Here is a 20,943-nt window from a genome sequence, read left to right on the forward strand (position 1 = left end):
CTTGGCTGTGCATTCTTCCTCCAGCCTGCCATTGCTGACAAGCCAAGTTTATTGTAGGAGATTTCTAGACAGTGACATAATCCCTTCCCCACCCAAAAAGACTCTTTGCTATTTGCTCTTCCTGGACAAAGTACATTGTCTTCCAAATGCTGTTGGTTACATCTGGAATTAAAGCAGAAAGCTCATTGGAGCCACTGAACACCTCAAAATATACTTCAATTTTTTTTATTATTATTATACTTTAAGTTCTAGGGTACATGTGCACAATGTTCAGGTTTGTTACATATATATACATGTGCCATATTGTTGTGCTGCACCCATTACCTCGTCATTTACATTAGATATCTCTCCTAATGCTATCCCCCCACCCCCCAATAGGCCCCGATGTGTGATGTTCCCCTTCCTGTGTCCAAGTGATCTCATTGTTCAATTCCCACCTATGAGTGAGAACATGTGGTGTTTGGCTTTCTGTTCTTGTGATAGTTTGCTGAGAATGATGGTTTCCAAGTAATTTTAAAGGGTCCATTTTGTGCTAGATATAATACCATGCTCTAGGAATACATAGATGAAAAGATAGCCCCCTACTCTGAAGAAACTTAAGAGTCTACTATGGTGTCTAGAATGGAACTTAGAAGCCACTTCTTATAGGAAGCCTTCCCTAACCTTCAGGTGGGGAAAATGTCCCTCTTATGTGGTCCCCTAGCCCCATGCTTACACTTAAGTTTGGAATTGGTCACACTGTAGATTGTCTCCTATGCTAGGCTGTAGGCTGCTTGAGAACAGGGACTATCTCTTACTCATCATAGAAGAAAAGAAGATAACTAAAACATAATCTTGGCCCTTGAAGAACTTAAAATTGAGTGACAAATATAAACTACTAACATATGTAACGAACTAAGTTCAGTCTACATTTGTATGAATTATAAATTCTACAGAATATATGCTACAAGAGGTAGGAGGTTTTGGAAAGGTGATTTAGAGGATATGGCCTTTGAGTTTAGAAGAAATGGTGTGATTTCCATAGTTGAGGTGGGCAAGTGAATCCAAGGTTACGGAACATCATGAGCAAAGGCACAGAATTGGGACTGTATATGGGCTACTTAAGGAACAGTAAGGCGTTCCATGTGAGTGGACTCTGGTAAGAATGTTAGGTAGGGGCTTGGTTGTAGCTGATCTTGGATGCAACCGTAGGGTGTTTAGATTTTCTTCTGCAGGCAATAGTGCATTGACAAGGACATCTGAGCAAAAGGGACATGATTACTTTGTCAATAGTGTAAATGATGGGAAAAGAGAGATAATATTCAGGAAGGGGACTCCTCAGACTTCCAATAATGTAGACAAAAGATATTAAGGTGAAAATAGATATGGAAAGGGAACAATTCTGGAAGCATTGTGCAAATGGACATGTCAGACCCTAATCTGGAATAAGGGAGATTCCAATTTAAGAGTCCTTATTTCCTGCCTCAGCAGAGCTTGCAGTGAGCTGAGATCGCGCCACTGCACTGCATCCTGGGCAACAGAGAAAGACTCCGTCTCAAAAAAAAAAAAAAAAAAAAAAAAAGAGTCCTTATTTCAAAGGTGATGGCTCTAGTTTACATTCTCTGTCATTTACATGCTCTGGCCATGGCATGGGTAAAGTCACTTAGAAAGCGCATAAAGAAAAGCCAGAGCGAGGTCACAGAACCTTATGGAAAACTGATATTTAAGGGGTAGGTAAATCTTTAGATTTAGAAGAAATTATGTTTCAAAACTTACTAAAAAGACAAAAATGGGCCAGGCACAGTGGCTCATGCCTATAATCCCAGCACTCTGAGGCCGAGGCAGGAGGATTGCCTGAGCCCAAGAGTGCAAGACCAGCCTGGGCAACACAGTGAGACCTCATCACTACCAGAAAAAAAAAAAAAAAAAAATTAGCTGGGCATGGTGGCATGTGTCTGTAGTCCCAGCTACTAGGCTGGCTGAGGCAGATCACTTAAGCCCAGGAAGGGTGAGGCTGCAGTGAGCTATGATTGCACCTCTGTACTCTAGCCTGGGCAACAGACCAAGACCCTGTCTCCAAAAAAAAAAAAAAAAAAAACTCACAGACATAGTTTTCATCCTTAAGTGGTTTGCTTATTATCTGGTTTATGGCAGAGACCCCAACCCCTGACTTGTAGCTCAGTGCACTTTCTATTTTATGCTCTAGATTTTAGTTTAATGCTAAATGTAAGGATATCACCTACCTTTTCCATCCTCATCTATCTTAGTAAACCAGATTAAATTTGAATTCTGGACCCCTTTTCTTAAAATATCTTCTATCTTAGCTGGGCACGGTGGCTCACGCCTATAATCCCAGCACTTTGGGAGGCCGAGGCAGGCGGATCATGATGTCAGGAGTTCGAGACCCGCCTGGCCAACATGGCGAAACCCCGTTTCTACTAAAAATACAGATGTTAGCTGGGCGTGGTGGCGCGTGCCTGTAATCCCAGCTACTTGGGAGGCTGAGGCAGGAGAATCGCTTGAACCTGAGGAAGCAGAGGTTGCAGTGAGCCGAGATTGCACCACTGCACTCCAGCCTGGGCGACAGAGCAGAACTCCATCTTGGGGCAGGGGAGGGGGGCTGGGGGGAAGTATCTTGTATCTCATATGTTTATAGCTACCAATAGCAAAGAGAAAATTGTGCCACTGGAAAACAGGGCAAGTCATCTATATGGATGCCACTTTATATTATGTGATATGAATTCATATAAAAAGCCTAATTAAACCTACCTTATGTTTCAAAGGCAGTAAGTTAATCTTATACATTATTGTTTTCATACTCTTTATGTAAAAGAAAAACCTCATTTTCAATGGTTATTATCCCCCAAATACATTGCTGTATACAGAAGTGGAAATATTTTGCTCAAATAAGCCAAAGCAAATGATTTCATTGTAGTTCTACAGAAGTTTTTGTTGGTACTAATACTGTAATCGTCTATAGCATATGCCATAGGTATTGTTTGAAAATTTTTTTCTCTCTTAATTATCAAATGAAATATTTATACCTCAAAGAGGGAGGCCTGAAAAGACATGAAACTTAGAAATATAGACCATCTTACAGGCTTCAGAATAGCATCATCCCTGTTGAACAACATAAAAAAATGTGGATTTTATGATATATTTGGCTGGAAGAAATAAAAATGAATCATCATGAGCCATTATTAAAGAACTGTTTATAACTGAAAAACCCTTATGAAGGTCAGTTGACAAAATGAGTGGAGCACTGTAAATACTAAGAGTTGATGGCCCATGCCTAGATAATTCAGTGTTTCTATTCTTAGAAAATGGATTTTAGCCATTTGAATGTGGCCTAGTAAATGATCCTGTTACAATGTTCACATATCAATTCATGGTTTACCCAAAAAGATCTGCAGCATACTTTTAAATTGGCCTTTTTCTGGCAGAGGGGTTCCAGAAAAATGTGGTTTTTTTTTTGTTTTGTTTTGAATTTATTTGCTTACTTTGGGTTTCTTTTGTTTTTCTTAAACAAGAATATTAAAGTACAATATAAATACAGAGAAGTACGTTTTCTAAATGTACAACTTGAAGTTTCACAAACTGAATATACTTATTTATCCAGCACCCAGAGCAAGACACAAAACATCACCAGCCCTTCAGAATCTACCATCTCATACTTCCTTCCAGTCAATAAGAACTTATCACCCCAAAGTTTACTGGGAGACAGTTCTCCCATGTGTCTCGTGTTTCTGCATATCTTGTGAGCAAAGGCACTGACTGCATGTGTGCAGAATGTCTTTTCGAGTCAGCCTTGGAAGACAGTGTCTCCAGAGCAAAGCACAGGTGTGCTTAAGAGTCTTGAAAATAGAGATTATGTCCCTTAGAGAACAAAGAACAGGTTTACTTACTATTTAGTATAACAGAGATGTCTCCCTTCAAAGCGAAAACGACAGGCATGCTTACTGCCCATTATAAAAGATTCAGCTTCCCTATGTTCCCTACGGGAGTTCCTCTCCTTTAACACAATCCACTGTATGTACACATGTCACCTGGCTTTATGTTGCCTTGTGGGAATTAGAGCTCAGGGAACCAGTGAAAATACTGACACTCTTTTGACTATTGAGTTGTAAGGTCCTTTGTCTCTGACCTAGCACATAAGGCTAACTTGTTAAGGTTAAGCTTGCAAGAAGGGTAAATCTCAGACCCATCACGGTCCTTGGCAGTAACCACTATTCTGACTTCTGCCACCATAGATTAGTTTTACCTGCTGTTACACTTCATACATAAAAGAATTATATAGCATGTACTCTGTCCGGCTTCTTATATTTATCAACATATTTGTGAGAATCATTCATATAATTGCATGTAGGCGTAATTCTTTCTTATAGTATTCCATTGTGTGAACATTTTTAAAAATTGGTTTATTTTTTCCACTATTGATGGACATTAGGGCAGCTCCCAGTGTCAGCTATTAAAAATGTGTTGTTATAAATACTTTATGCATGTCTTTGAGTGAATATATGTATATATTTCCATTGGGTATATTCCCAGAACTAGATCAGAGGGTATACACTGATACTGCCAAACAACTTTTTTTTTTTTTTCAGATTTTTTTTTTTTTTTTTAATTTATTTATTATTATTAAACTTCAAGTTGTAGGGTACATGTGCACAACGTGCAGGTTTGCTACATATGTATACTTGTGCCATGTTGGTGTGCTGCACCCATCAACTCGTCATTTACATCAGGTATAACTCCCAATGCAATCCCTCCCCCCTCCCCCCTCCCCATGATAGGCCCCGGTGTGTGATGTTCCCCTTCCCGAGTCCAAGTGATCTCATTGTTCAGTTCCCACCTACGAGTGAGAACATGCGGTGGCCAAACAACTTTTTAAAGTATTTGTACAAAGTTACTCTCCCATAAGCAGTATATGAGCCTTTTGGTATCTCTGTTATTTTCAACCTCTGTTATTTTCCATCATCTTTGTTTTGTTTTTTTTCAGTGATATGCTTTAATTTTACCATTCATCCATTCATAAGGAAAGATGCCATTGGCATAATAGAATTATACCATTGGCATAAGACAAATATGCCCATGGTATAATTCCAGTTTCCCAAAGCAATCTCACAAGCACTTCCCCTCTTTAGGCTGAGGCAGAGGATCATGAGGTCAGGAGTTCAAGACCAGCCTGGCCAACATGGTGAAACTCCATCTCTACTAAAAATATTAGCTGGACATGGTGGGTACAAGCCTGTAATCCCAGATACTCAGGAGGCTGAGGCAGGAGAATTGCTTGAACCTGGGAGGGGGAGGTTGCCGTGAGCCAAGATCATGCCACTACACTCCAGCCTGGGCAACAGAGCAAGACTCTGTCTTGAAAAACAAAACAAAACAACTGAAAAAAAAGACATGTCAATTACTAAGTTGTTACCAGGACAAATTATCAAGAAAGACAATGAGAGCCATAAATTTTTTGTAATTTATTTATACATGAACACAATAGTTTCCAGTCTTCAGCGTCAGATAAGACCAAGTTATTCAAAATAAAATGTTAAAGATACGGTTTTAACAGAAACAAGATCAGGCTGAAAACACTGTCATGAATATCCATATCCATATAATGTACAAAAAAGAAAGGCTGATATTATTCCAAATGTTCCTAATTGAAAGTAAAATAAAATCTGTACAGCTGAATCTTCCTAGTAAACAGAAAGAGAAAATATTATAACACAGTATTAATCTTCCACATAAATAAGGCCACATGCAAACAAGAAAGAGAACACCCAAAATTACAGTGTTTCTTCAAAGAACCCTTCTCTAGACAACATATTTAACACTCCAACCATCTTCTATTCTTCTATGTGAATACTAAAAAAAAAAAAGTACTTCTCTTCCCATCATAACTAGTCAACCCAGTGTTAATTCTAGGCCCGATTTTACCCTGAATCATTTCTGCCTTTTTGTTCAGTTTTTCCTGCTTAGAGCACCCATCACAATCTCTTTCATTCTTCTATCCACTCTGAACTAGAAATCACCTTTCATTCCATCCAGCTCTGTATTCCTTTAAACCCTCTAGGAATTGCTAAAGAGGGATGAGGGGCTGAAAAGAAAGGAGAATGGGGGAGAATAAGAGGTCTGGCAGTCTATTTTACAGAACAGCCTGCTTCTGGACATGACAAAGAAACTAAAAAGCCTGCTTCTGCAGATGTTTCTGAACTACTACTTTGTTTTTTTAAAGGAAGACAGAAGAGATTTATGAGAGATGAGAGAAAAGAAAGTGTACACTCACTCTGGCACTTCATTAGGTTCAGGAAGGGAGGAAAATAAAAGTACCTAGATTTTCAATGAATCCACTGGTTGTGGCAGAGAAAGCTTGGTACTTGTCAAGAACACCAACATATTAACCTTGCCATGAGGATAGGGTCTGACATGTCCCCTCAACCATTTGTCTGACAGTAGGGTTTCTGAATGACGAGGGTGGTGGTGGCAAAGAATTGAGAGGTCTTTTGGAAGAGGAAGGAGTCTTTTGTGTGCTGACAGGAAACCTGTGTCCACCACCAGTGTTGTGGAGATCCCTGTTGATTAGAAACCACAGAGTGGAGCTGGCAGTGGTCTGGGATATGTTCACTCAGCAGGGAGCTGCCCAAGGTGGTGGGCATAGCCAGTAGCAGGCAGCGATAGGTGACCAGAGTCTCAGGAAAAGTAATGGAGTCCCATAATTCACACAGACCAAGTTGCCCCCTGCTGTTCTCCCTTGACTTCATTAATGCCCAGCAATTGTCCACAGTCCTTGTGCCTGTACTGTCAGATGCAGAGCAGGGTGAGCCGAATAGGTTCTTAGACACAACTAGAAATCCAAATAGGAGCCAGACCAGAGGTCTTGGGAACAAACAGAGTCCAAACAAAGGTAAAGACAGTATAATCTACAGCATCATTCGCTTTGCTTAGAAGGATGTAACCCATCGGCTGGGAGCATGTGATGTTAATGCAGAATAGCAAGACAACCAGGTGAAAGGGAAGCAGCATAGCCACCAAGGTATCAATCTTCAGGTTGAGAGAACGGAAAGTTTAAACAGAGGGTAGAGGAAAGTCAGAACAAAAAAATGTAAAGGGCATACCTAATGCTGTTGCCCAAGCACAGGTCCAGCTCGTGGTGGCAGGGGACCTTCTGCAGGAGTAGTTCCAAAGGCAAAGGTTAACCAGACTGGAATCCAAAGGGCCTGGGGATCTCCACTGGCTCCCTCATCGGGCGACGTCTAGCTCTATGGGCGTCTTCATCCAACAGGTAGTACTGCAGTGGATTTGGCCAGAGGTCCTCTTTAATAATCTGAGCAATCCTGTCGGACTCTGGAAGGCTGTGGTCTGAAAACCAGGTGAAGAAGCTGCAGATGACATGTCGGTTCCTATGAATGAAGGACTGGGGTCCATGGCCCTGGCGCCACATGATTAGAGTGGAAAAAGACACCACTTGGCCGAAGGATCTGACCTCATACACCTTGACGATCAGCTTGTTTCTGAAGTAAGGGTTTCTTCGAAAGAAGAACTTAAACTTGCAGCCTGTCCTAGGGTGTCTGAGCTCCTTCACTTCCAAATTGGTTAAGTAGCTCAACATCTCGGCATCTTGGCCTCTAATCATGGCAGACAGCTGTGGGTGGTGGCGGAAAGCAGTGACCCAGAAGCCCGGGATATTGCGAATGATGTCATTCCTCTGCTCTAGGTAGTATTCATGCATCTGCCCAAACCTGCGCTCCACCTGCAGGAGGGCCCTGTCAGCCTCGGCATTCACGGAGTCCAGTTCCAGCTGGATGGACTCCAGGGGGTTCAGGTGGAGACCCACGTTCAGGGGCCCGGGCCCAGGCCCCGCATCACTATTTACCTCATCTGTTGCTCTGTTTCCTTCCACCATGTCCATTTCCTCGCCTCCTGGCTTCTCATGCACTGGGGCTGAGAGTATGGCACACTCCTCAGGCTTCACGTCCTCAGCCTTCCCCTCTGCAATCACTTCAGACTCCGACCTCCCTGCACCACAAGTTTCTACAGCCTTATCCCCAACTAGGCCGGGCGTCTCTTCACCCGGAAAGCCATTTTTGAGACTGCTGTCAGTTGTCAGCGAGATAGAGGCTGCTTCTAGGCCCTCCGCGGGTGGTAGAGTCACTTCCTGTCCAGCTTCGATGGCTCCACGACTGCGACTCCCATCGACCAAGATGTGGAAAGTATGGCCACTATCTGCGGGATCCTGGGGCGTGACCCCCTCCTCTGGAAGCTGGGGCGGTGGGAGCACGACTGGCTCCAAGCGGCCCTCAAACACATCTGCCATTACCTGTGTCGCCTTACTCTTCTCTCGGGACCTCTGGCCCTGGTGCGGGTCTTCCGGGGCATGGTCGAGAGTAGCAGGCCTGTGAGGACTCTCCAGGAGGCTCATGTTGGTAGCGGCCAGGGCGGCAGTCGGTAGACGCCAGGCCACAATGGTGGGTCCCGTCAACGTTCCTCACACAAAATGGCGAGTAAACACCTCGACTATTTGCACCGCCCACTCTTCAGTCTCGCGATACCCACCCCCTAGTCTCGCGAGTCTGTGGTGGTGTCCTGTGCATCGTTATTTTAGCCATTGTGCTGGATGAGTAGTGGTATCACATGGCGGTTTTAATTTGCATTTAGCCAAAGCCTAATCAACTGAGAACCTTCTCATATGTTTTTTGGCCATTAGGATATTCTCTCTTGTGCAGTATCTGAGGCTTCTCCCTATTTCTCTGTTGGGCAGGTGTTCTTTTTCATATGGATTTGTAGGAAGCCTTTGTACATGCTAGATACTAGTCATTCTTCAAGTATAGATATTACAAATATTTCCTCCCACTCTGTGGATTACTTTTTCTGTTTTTTGGGTTTTTTTTGGTTTTTTCTGTTTTTGTTTTTGTTTTTGTTTTTTGAGACGGGCTCTGTTGCCCAGGCTGGAGTGCAGTGGCGCCATCTCAGCTCACTGAAGCTGCCGACTCCCGAGTTCAAGCGCTTCTCCTGCCTCAGCCTCCCAAGTAGCTGGGACTACAGGTGCCTGCCACCATGCCCAGACTTTTTTTTTTTTTTTTCTTTTTTTTTTTTTTAGTAGAGATGTGGTTTTGTCATGTTGGCCAGGCTGTTCTTGAACTCCTAGCCTCAGGTGATCTGCCCACCTTGGCCTCCCAAAGTGCTGGGATTACAGGCGTGAGCCACCGCGCCTGGCCTACTTTTTCTTCATCTTAATGGTACCTTTTGAGGAACAAAAGTTTTTCATCTTAATATGTGCCAATTTGTCATTTCCCGCTCTACCTTAGTGTTTTTCTGCTCTGTTTAAGAAATCTTATCTCTTGCCTGGGCACAGTGCCTCACACCTGTAATTCCAGCACTTTGAGAGGCGGAGGTGGGAAGATCACTTGAGCCCAGGAGTTGGAGACCAGCCAGGGCAACATAGGAAGACCCCATCTCTATTTCAAAAAAGAATTAAAAAATGAAAAACCTTATCTCACCAAGATTGTTCAAATTTATATCTGCCATCCAGCTGGAATTCATTTTTATGAGTAGGGTCACAATTTGTTTTTTTCCATATGAATATCTAATTGACCCAGCCTTGTTTATTGAAAAGACCATCTTTCCACATTCATAGGTTTTTAAATGTTTCCATCAAAAGTGACATAAATCATTGGCCAGAGCTAGTCAGTTGACCTTGTCTAACTTTAAAAGGACAGGGAGGTGTAATCTTCTCCTGAGCCTGGAAGGAGGAAACTGGAAATATTGGCAACTGCTGTATCACTCATCATGAAAAATAATTTGAGTAATAAACAAAAGACCAATAGAGTTAGGCCAAAGGACATAGATAAAAGGTAATAATAAACAGAAATTTATGTAAGACAATACAGAGTATCAACCAAAGATTAAAAATAAAAAGAGAAAATAAACAGTATTTGGAAAGGAAAACATAGTCACATTGATTATTTAAAGAAATATAAGACAGGATGTTAGACAGCTTTATGCCAGTACATTTTCAAACTTAGATGAAATATATGGCTTCATAGAAATGTATAACTTATCAACAAGGACTGAAATGCAATAGAAAATCTAAATAGACCTAGAGACAGTAAATAAATGGAATCAGTAGCTTAAAAAAATCTTTCCACAAAAGTAGCGTGAGGTTCAAATGATTTTGAGACAACTACTACCAAACATTCGAGGTACACATAATCCATTTTTATGTTTATTAAACAGTCAACAAATGTTTATATTAAACATTCAACAAATGTTTATTGGGTACCTACTGTGTGCCTGGTACTCTTATGGGCCCTCTGGATATAACAGTGAACAGAACAAGGATTTCTTCCCTCTTGGGGTTTACATTTTAGCAGGGGAGAAAGATAACAATAACAAGAAAATAATATTGCACATTAGAAAGTTATAAGTGTTATGGAAAAAACAATAGAGTAAGGAGATGGAAAGTTCAGGGGGTAGGGAGTGGGGAGCAGATTGTAGTATGAAATAGGGTGGTCAGAGGAAGCCTCATTGAAAAGATGAGATTTTGGCAAAGAGTCAAAGAAGTTGAGGGAGTCAGCCAGTAGAAATCTTGGAGAAGAGCATTTCAGGAAGAGAAGTGCTAAGCAGAAGCACCAAGACAAGAGCATGCCTGGAATGTTCAAGAAATAACAAGGAGGCCAGTGTGGATGGAGCAAAGTGAATGAGGGAGGCTAGATCAAGTAGGTTCTTGTATGATAGTGTAAGAAATTTGGCTTTTATTCTTAATGAAATGGGAAATTACTACAGGATTTTGAGCAGAGGACACAAAATGTGACTTTAGTTTTGCATGAATCACTCTGACTCCTGGGTGAAAAATAATCTGTATGGAAGCAATGGTAGATTTAGGGGGATCTTTTAGGAGGCTGCTGCACTAACCCAGGTAAAAGATGTTTCTCAGACCAGGTGGTAGCGATGGAGGTAGATGGTGGATATAGTATGATGGTAGAGTCAGCCTGATTTCATGGTAAATTGGCTATGGGATCTCTTAGTTCATTTTCTGTTGCTGTAACTGAATACCTGAGAGTGGGTAATTTATAAAGAAAAGTTTATTTAACTCACAATTCTGGAGGCTGAGAAGTCCGATATGCTATGCTATGAAGTAGCATGACAAAAAAGCAGAAGAGCTAGCAAGCACCTGGGAGAGAATGGACAAAAGAGGCTGACTCAGCATTATAGCAACCCACTCTCTCAAAAACTAATCCATTCCCATAAGAAGTAATCCAGCCTTGCAACAAAGACTTAAATCCATCTTACCAACCTGATCATCTCTTAAAGGCCCCACCTCCCAGCATGGGGTATGAAAGAAAGAGAGAAGTCGAGGATGACTCCAAGGATTTTGACCTGAGCAACTGTTAGGATGGAGATACTGGAAGCAGAGTGGTGAAGGCTATAATGAGGAAGATCTTTGCAGGAAAATCGGAGTTATCTTTTTTTTAAAAAAAACATATTGTTTGAGATGATTATTGGACAACAGAGTTGAGATGCCAATTGGGCATAATGAGTTTAGAGCTCAGGAGAGGTCTGAGATAGGTATTCACATTTTGGGATAATCAGCATGCATGGAATTTAAAGCCAAAGGGTTGGATAAGAACACTAAGATAGTGAGTCCTGATAAGCTGGGCCCTGAAGACTCCAAAATTATAAGGTCAAGAAAAAAAGGAAAAACATCAAGGAAGACTGAAGAGAGACCAGCAGGGTAGGAAGGAAACCAAATGAGTGCAATGTGCTTGAAGCCGAATGTGTAAAGGAAGGTGTTCAGCTGTGTCACAGGGTGCTCACAGGTCAGTTAAGATGAAGTCTGAGAACTGACCGTTGGATTTTAAAACAAAGAGTCACTGGTGACTCAACAAGAGCATTTTCAGTGGAGTGGTGGTGGGGGTTGAAATATGTTTGAAAGGGAAAGGGAGGAAATAAATTGGAGATTGAATATTGACAATTCTTTTGAGGAATTTTTCTCCAAAAAGAAACAAAGAAATGGGATCATGACAAGAGTAGTCAAGCTACTTTCAGTGCAGTGGTGGGGTAATAGCTTGGCTGGAATAAGTTTAAGAGAAAACAAGAAGCGAAAAAGTGAAAACAGCAAGAATATACAACTCTTTTGAGAAGTTTTGCTTCAAAGAAATGGGATAATAGCTGGTGGGGAAATGGAGCAAAGAACGTGTTTTTAAAATGGGAGAAGAAGCATGTGTAAAGAAGCAGGTTGATGTGAATGATCCAGTAGGGAGCAGAAACTAATGATGTAAGAGATAGAAGGAAGCATTATTGGAGGGATGTCCTGGAATAGACAAGAGGAGGTGGAATCTAGTACCTAAGTGGAGGAGGAGATGTCAGCTTTAGGTGGGAGCATGACAAATTCACTAGTGGTAACTGGCAGGAAGTCAAAGTATGAGGGTGTATGTGCTGGTAAACAGGTAAAAGTGATAGTGAGATTTATGAAATCTTCCTCTGATTGCTTCACTGTTCTCAGTGAAATAGAAAGCAAGATGATCAAATGAGTATGAGGAAATGGGGCAAGAGGCAGTAGAGTCTGAGGACAGAGAAGAAGGTATGAAATAGTTGTCTAGAGAGAAGAGTGACTAGACCAGGACCTAAAGTATTGTCAGACAACATTGAATTCATGAATTCAAAGTGAGACCCATCAGCATGGCTATGAATTTTTCTCTAGCCACATTCAACTTACAGGTGCAGTGTGAATAAGCAGAGTTGGATTTAGAGCTGAAACAAGAAGGACAAGAGAATAATTATAAGAATTGATCTTAGAGTTTAAGCTGGAGGAACAGAAGACATGCAGGATGAGATCAGTGAAAAGGTGGTCTGATCAATGAATTGGAAGATTCAGGCTACTGAAGGTCTCCTGGGGTCAAGTCCTAGGGAGAATAATCTAGAGGGCTGAGAGACAGTGGTTTGAGAATGACCTGCAAGAGATTAGTCAGAATCCTATTCATGAATCCAAGCTGGTCTCTAATGAGGCAGATAGAGGATAAGGTCATTGCAGGGGAGGTCAATGAGCCAACAGGACGGGGTGGGAAGGATAGTCTATGTGTATACTGAAATCACTGACAGATAAGACAAGAGAGAAGTGAGAATGAGGCAGGAGCTAAAAAACCTGAGAAATGAGAGGGAATGACATGAGGGTAGCAACGTTTTCGAGCAATAGGTGGTCCAAACCATTGACAGGAGACTCAAAGCTGGATTTGTATTCTAGGGCCAAGGTATAGCACCACCACCTTTGGATAAAATCAGTTAGTGGGAAGGCAGACACCTTTAGAATTTTATATTTCTTAATGTCACAGACCCTGGTATTATACATCTCCTCAAAGGTACACACATATTAGGAAATATTTTTTAAAATGGAAAAGTGAGTAGTGATATTATTCTTTGAGTTCATTGTAAAGTATTACTTTCTTTTGGGGTTCCATTCTGCTTTGTTCTAAGGCATGGACTAGAAACTATTGAAAAGAATAATATACAATTTCAACTTTGGAGTCTGAAATATTCTGGCTATAATTTTTTTTTTTTCCTTAAAAAAGGGAGAACAAGGAGAGCTATATAAAATCTCTGAAATGTTTTGTCAACTAGAGGCAGAAATAGAGATGTGGAGAAAGAGGGAGAGGGAGAAAAAGGAAAGAAAAAAGAAAAATGAGTAAAGGAAGGAAGAATAATATGGCTTCTTGGAAAGAGTACAATTTAGCCACTAATCTGCACATCATAGAGGAGTTGTAAAGAGTTTTTCTCTAGGAAACAGAAAAAGCATGATGTTTTAAAAGATAAACTGTATATTAGATGATTGAAAGGAGCCTGTGAATTGTATAGTCTTGTTTTCCTTGGACTCCTGAAATACTGTTTTTCAGTTCTTGTTTTGAAAGGGATCCCTCTCTCTTAAATTCTTTATACAACTTTGTTTATATAGTGATTTAACATACAGAACTATTTTTCTTAGAACTAGGCCACCCAGTTTAGAAAGCTGAGGGCCTGAATACAACATGTCACTTTCCTAAGATTCAAAAGAATGTTGGTAAACAAGAGAGGGAGATGTACATTTTGCTAATTTCTTCTGTTTCCCATGGAAAGTCTATCAAACTGTTTGCAAAGGAAATGGTCAAAAAGAAGTTTTAAGTGATTAACCAAGTAGCTTTACAGCTGCAGTCATCTTTCTTGTATGTAAATATAGATAAGAGGGGAGAAAAATATTTGAGTTACCAGGGCATGGGAAATGATTTACCCTAGCAAAGTTAATAAATTATGATTTAATCCTTTTCTACTAAGGTAGCACTCATAGAAAGAAAATATACATGATTGTGCCTGGTGAAACTGTAAAAGTCTAAAAAGTCTATGTAGAGTCCTGGCCTGATAAGCTGGCCCCAGAGTGTTTCAGTCAGGGGTGAGCAGAGCCACAGGCTTGTGACTGGGCCTGTGTTCTGGCTAGTGCCAAGTGTCCCCACCAGTGAATGCGATACAGGAGCAAAATGACGCAACCACTGTTACAGTGTTTATGTTACACAAAACCAAAATACCAGTATTTATGTCAGACTTTTATTTTAAAAGTGTTCAGAATTCAGGAAATACAACAGTGAAACTAAATAATACGTTTTAAATGCAAAATTTTAAATATATATTATAAAATATATTTCCAATATCTAAGTGTTAGACATATATAATCACTCTAGCCTAATTTAGATAAACTTTGTTAAGTATTAGAAAAGAAAGTGATACTACAGTAAATGTGTAAGTTGGTTAATCATGGAAAATGGAAAATGAAAAAAACAAAGTGCATTGATAGTGTCATCATTACCATAAGAGTATTTTTTGGAACAAATTTTTTCCAGCTGCTATAAAAGCTTTCAGTTTCTACACTGGTAGTAGAGAGGTGAACAGAGTTGTTTTGCTCTAATTCCTAGTATTTTCTTGAGTTGTCATTTTAGAATAATCTATCTTAGTTATTTCTTTAAAAAAAAAAAAAAGTAATCACAATTTTTATGGATGGCAAACTGTAGTTTTTGTTTCAAGTAAAGCATTTCTAGTTTTATCTTTATCTTTAATTTATCCTGTTTGGATATAGGTTAGGTACAACTATATCAACCTAATTAATTACTGTCCCATTCACATTCCATTTTGTTAAAAGGTCTTAGAAGTAGGAGTAAGATTTATGTATGTGATAGAAGGTTTAGGGGCTGGGTGTGGTGGCTCATGCCTGTGATCCCAGCACTATGGGGCGCCAAAGTGGGAAAATCACCTGAGGCTGAAGTTTGTGACCAGCCTGGACAAGGTAGTGAGACCCTGTGTGTTAGGTTATTCTAGAATTGCTATTAAAAAAAAAAAAAAAAACCTGAGATTGGGTAATTTATAAAGAAAAAAGTTTAATTGGTTCAACAGGCTTTACAGGAAGCATGATATGGCATCTGCTCATCTTCTGGGGAGACTTAAGGAAGCTTACAATCATGGCAAAAGGCAGAGGGGGTACAGGCACATCACATGGCAAGAGCAGGAGAGAGAGGGAGGTGCCACACACTTTTAAGTGACCAGGTCTTGTGAGAAATCACTCACTGTCAAGAGGACAGCATCAAGGGGATGGTGTTAAACCATTCACAAGAAACTGCCCCCAAGATCCAGTCATCTCCCACCAGGCTCCACCTCAAACACTGGGGATTACATTTCAACATGAGATTTGAGCAGGGACAAATATCCAACCATATCACCCTGTTTCTACGAAATAATTTAAAAATCAGCCAGGCATGGTGCTGCATACCTGTAGTCCTAGCTATTCAGAAGGCTGAGGTGGGAGGATTGCTTGAGCCCAGGAGTTCGACCTTACAGTGAGTTATTATTGCCAGTGGCACTCCAGCTTGGGTGACAATGACACCCTGTCAAAAAAAAAGGTTTGGGTTGTCAATTGTTATTTTCTCTTTCTTTTTGAGGAGTATAGAGTTACTCCTTCATTCTTTTAAAATTTTAATATAGCGTATAACTCTTTGCATATGTTTCAAGATGATAATTCAGCACCTTTTAGAGTATTGAATAATCACAGTAAAATAAATACACCAGAATTTCATTATTTTAACATACACCATATATTGAACTGCCAGAATACTGAGAAAAGATATTACAATCACTAGTTGAAACCAGGAAGCCAGATTCTGTCATCAAATCCAAATAGCACAGGAAGAGCAGTAAGTGCCTATTTATTGACCACCTTTTGTGTGGTAGGGAGGTGATAGATGTTTAGTAGTGAATGAAACAGGCATGGATCTGTGTCCAGAATTGGTTCTTTCCAGTGGGTTCTTGGTCTCTCTGACTTCAAGAATGAAGCTGTAGACCCTCACAGTGTTACAGTTCTTAAAGATGGTGTGTCCAGAGTTTCCTCCTTTGGGTGGGTTCAGGGTCTCACTTGATGTCACGAGTGAAGCCGCAGACCTTTGCAGTGAGTGTTACAGCTCTTAAAGGTGGTGCGTCCAGAGTTGTTTGTTCCTCCTGGTGGGTTTGTGGTCTTGCTGACTTCAGGAGTGAAGCTGCAGACCTTCTCAGTGAGTGTTACAGCTCATAAAGGTAGTGCAGACCCAAAGAGTAAGCAGCAGCAAGATTTATGGTGAAGAGCAAAAGAACAAAGCTACCACAGCATGGAAGGACAGCTGAGCAGGTTGCCGTTGCTCACTTGGGTGGCCAGCTTTTATTCTCTTATTTGGCCCCGCCCACATCCTCCTGATTGGTGCATTTACAAACCTTTAGCTAGACACACAGCACTGATTGGTGTGTTTGCAATCCTCTAGCTAGGCAGAAAAGTTCTCCAACTCCCCACCTGACCCAGAAGCCCAGCTGGCTTCACCTCTCAGATCCTGCTCAGGGAGCTTAGAATGAAGAAGGCAGAAACAGGAGACTAGCCAGGAAGGGCAGAAGCCAGACAGACAGCGCAGCAAACTCAGATGTAAAAAACAAGGTGGGAGGAAAGGGAGAAGGTCCAAGGTAATTGCCCAAAAAGGAATGCTGGTCTGGAGATGGGTGGATGCATATTATATAGAAACAAGTAGAAATCTTAATGCCCTTTGAAAAATATAAGTATAAATTTAGGTAGTGAGTTGTTTTAACAAGATATATGATCCTTGTTTGGGGTAGGGGATAGGAAAGCTCTCAAAAGCATTCTTGGGACAGTGGAGGAAATTTTAAAAGGGCCTGGATAGTAAAATGTTTAAAAGAATTACATGAATTTTCTTAGGTGTGATAAATGGCATTATAAGTGTAGAAAACAGCATTCTTATTCTCAGAAGAGGAATTTTAGCATTTAGGGGTCAAGTGTTATGATATTTGCAACTTACTTTCACAAAGTTCAACTACAATGCCAAAAACAAACTGCTGGGGAGAGAGGGAGGAAAAGAAAGAAAATATAGCAAATTTTAACTAGGTGGAATCATGTAGCTATTTGATTATACTATGCTTTCTATATATGTATGAAAATTTGTATAATAAAAAGTAGGGGGTCAAAAGATAAGCCTGTGTATTAGTCTGTTTTCTCACTGCTGATAAAGACATACCTGAGACTGGGCAATTTACAAAAGAAAGAGGTTTAATGGACTTACAGTTCCACGTGGCTGAGGAGGCCTCACAATCTTGGTGGAAGGCAAGGAGGAGCAAGTCACATCTTACATGGATGGCAGCAGGCAAAGAGAGAGAGCTTGTACAGGGAAACTCCCATTTTTAAAACCAGCAGATCTTGTGAGACTTATTCACTATCATGAGAATAGCATGGGAAAGACCCACCCCCATGATTCAGTGATCTCCCACCAGGTTCCTCCCACAACACATGGGAATTATGGGAGCTACAAGATGAGATATGCGTGGGGACACAGAGCCAAACCATATCAGCATCCTACTCTCCTTTTGACAATGGATGAGGCAGTTGAAAGGAATACCAAGGAGAGAGGGGAAGAATGCAGGGTGTGACCTATTATGACTTTGGGCAAATGCTTAACCTCTTTGAGCCTGAGTTTTCTTCCTCTGTTTCACAGACAATATCTACATACAGGGGTGATATGAAGATTAAGTAAGTTGAAATGTAGTGGTTAAGAGTGGTGAGTCCAAATCTCAAACTGCACTTAGTTACTAAATAACCTTGGGAAAGTTACTTTTGTGCCTCAGTTTCCTTATCTGTAACACTGACATAATAATAATGCCTACCTCCCAGAATTGTTGTGAAGCACAGAATTGTTCTAAAGAGCAAAGCTTAGCATGTATTAAGTATTTGATAAATATTAGCTCTCATTATTTTTGCTATCTAGGACTCAGCATCCTGAAAATAGAGAATACCCCTTCTTTTCACATGCCCATTGGACATTCACAAAAATTGAGAATTTATTATGCCCATAAAAAAACCTTAATGTATTGCAAAAAGTAGAGTGTGAGCAGCATGTTCTGAGAACAGTTCTGTAATTGCTGATATAAATAACTCTCTAAATCTGCTCTTGGGTCAAAAAGGAAATAAATAAATTACAGAACACCTTCAAAATAACAATAATGGAAACGTCATATACCAGAACTTATGGTCTGCAACTAAAAGACTTTTTAGTATTACTTGTGAATACTGATACAAAAATACTGAATAAAATATGAGTAAACAAGATCCACCAACACACTCAACCATTTACCACAACCCATTGGACATGCCCATGCTCTTTCAAAAATATAAGTATATGATCCTTGTTTGGGGTAGGGGACAGGAAAACTTTCAAAAGCATTTTTGGGACAGTGAAGGAAATTAAAATAGGGACTGGATAGTAAATGTTTTTCCAACAATTTTGTTTTAGCAAATTACATCCTCATCACAACACCCTATAAAGCAGGTACTATCATTAGCCCTGTTCAACAGATAAGAAAAGTGAGGTGCAGATTTTTTTTTTTTTTGAGATGGAGTCTTGCTCTGTCGCCCAGGTGGAGTGCCGTGGAGCAATCTCAGCTCACTGCAAGCTCCGCCTTCCGGGTTAACGCCATTCTCCTGGCTCAGCCTCCCGAGTAGCTGGGACTACAGGCACCTACCACCACGTTCGGCTAATTTTTTGATTTTTTTTTTTTTAAGTAGAGACGGGGTTTCACCGTGTTATCCAGGATGGTCTAGATCTCCTGACCTCGTGATCTGCCCACCTCAGCCTCCCAAAGTGCTGGGTTTACAGGCGTGAGCCACCGTGCCCGGGCGAGGTGCAGAAATATTAATTTGCAGATGGACACATAGGAAATGGCAAGGTCAAGAAATGAACCCAGGCAATCTGACCCTAAAGCTCTTCCTTTTAAACTCTGCGGGCTACTCTCTGAGCCATTCTCAGCTACAAAAGAGGGTTAATAATTCTTATCTCTTGTGGTGGACATGGTAAGATATGGAGCTGAGTGGGGAGAGGCATTGATGCTCTGTTTATCTGTTTCTGTACTGTTGAGTTGTTATAATGAGCATGCATTATTCATATACTTTTTCATCAGGAAAATGTTTTTTAGGGGCCTATAAGAGTGCCTGGCACAAAGAGGCTCCCAATAAAAACATTATTATGTCTGAAAGCAAATTCAGAATTTCCATTTGACTTAATAGGAATTCATCAGCTCCAGAAGCTTGGTGAAGAAAAGAAACAAGATAGGGCAACAGCTAGAGGAGAATTCAGGTGGGAGGTTTTTACTTTCAAATGAAAAGGGCTCATACATCCTAAAGTAAGGGGTGGGAACAGAAGGAGGGAGAAGAAATTGGGAGCTGGGGGGAGAGTGGTCCTAATACCTCCCTAGATGAATTTAATTATTCGGGGGAAGGTTAATAGTGACCAATTGTTGACATATAAGCCCCATTTCATACACACCATGAATAGGCCTCCCTGGGGTAACAAAAATTTAAAGGTGATTTTGGAAAAAGACAGGAATTAAAAGAACTCTATGGCTTGCTTTCTTTATCTACCTGATTCTGGCGATGTGAGAATAGGTTTTCTGAAGAGGAGCCAACAGTTTGTTTTTCCACTTGTGGGTTACAACGGTAAAATGATTGTTGGCAGAACATCTTTTCAAGCAGCTTCCCTTGATGTAGGTCAGAGGAGCAACAAGCAGAGTTATTTCTGCAGCTGGGAAAAAGGTTCAGAGCTGTCTTCCTGGAATCGGCTCTTGTTTCAGAATCTAAAATAGATTTGAAATATTGTGCTACTTGGGAATCGGGGCCTATTCAGGCTAAGCACATCTGTTGGTAGCTGTTGAAATTCAAATAAATTCAAATAAAGTCCAAGTAATGCTCATATTACATTTACCAATTTCAAATTTTAAAAATACATATATACAAAACCTACACCCCAGTTGCTATCACTACCTAAGACACAATATGGAAAGCCTTGATTTTCTGCCAGCCATAGTTGCTTTGAACCTGAACCACAACATTTAATTCCTTTGGAAATGCCCCTTCCTCCCTACCTGAACTTTTCAACTGAGATTCATTTTCAAGAGTTTAAATATGAACTATAACAAATAGTTCTATATTTTGGTTTTGATCATTTGACAGACTTCAGTAGTTGAAATGAGGTTGTTGGACTACTAAAGTCATAAAGCCAGAATTGAGTAAATGCATTTTCCTTCTTGTCATCTTTGTTTTTAGTAAATACAGTTTACTTAGGTGTGGTGATTAAGGAAACCCGGTTGATTTATTTATATACTATTCCATGTTCAAGGTGTCTTTTAAAAGGCAAACAAAGGACAGCAAAGTAAGGGAACTTGACTTTTTAAATTAAACCATGACTTTCTTATAGTGATCTACCCAATGTGTGGAAAGAAGTAGAACTGGCTGGGTGCATTGGCTGACACCTGTAATCCCAGCACGTTGGGAAGCCAAGGCAGGAAGATCACTTGAGCGCAGGAGTTCGAAACCAGCCTGGGCAACATAGTGAGACCCAGTCTCTACCAAAAAAAAAAAAAAAAAAATTAGCTGAG

General features: G+C 40.6%; 2 protein-coding genes across 3 annotated transcripts in view; one reads left to right on the forward strand and one right to left on the reverse strand.

Annotated features, from left to right (window-relative positions):
* The window catches only part of ACYP2 (acylphosphatase 2), a 203,312-nt gene that overhangs the window by 139,388 nt on the left and 42,981 nt on the right, over nt 1-20,943 (forward strand). The window lies entirely within an intron of this gene.
* Nucleotides 6,220-9,976, reverse strand: TSPYL6 (TSPY like 6). The gene has a single exon (XM_038006933.2). The coding sequence runs from the start codon at nt 8,396-8,398 to the stop codon at nt 7,172-7,174; it is 1,227 nt and encodes a 408-aa protein (XP_037862861.2). The 5' UTR covers nt 8,399-9,976; the 3' UTR covers nt 6,220-7,171.

The sequence above is a fragment of the Chlorocebus sabaeus genome, chromosome 14 (assembly GCF_047675955.1).
Source record: "Chlorocebus sabaeus isolate Y175 chromosome 14, mChlSab1.0.hap1, whole genome shotgun sequence".
NCBI lineage: Eukaryota > Metazoa > Chordata > Mammalia > Primates > Cercopithecidae > Chlorocebus > Chlorocebus sabaeus.

Bases quoted from the DNA above. Each gene is read 5' to 3' on its own strand.
- TSPYL6 (XM_038006933.2), bottom strand. From the start codon at position 8,398: ATGAGCCTCCTGGAGAGTCCTCACAGGCCTGCTACTCTCGACCATGCC.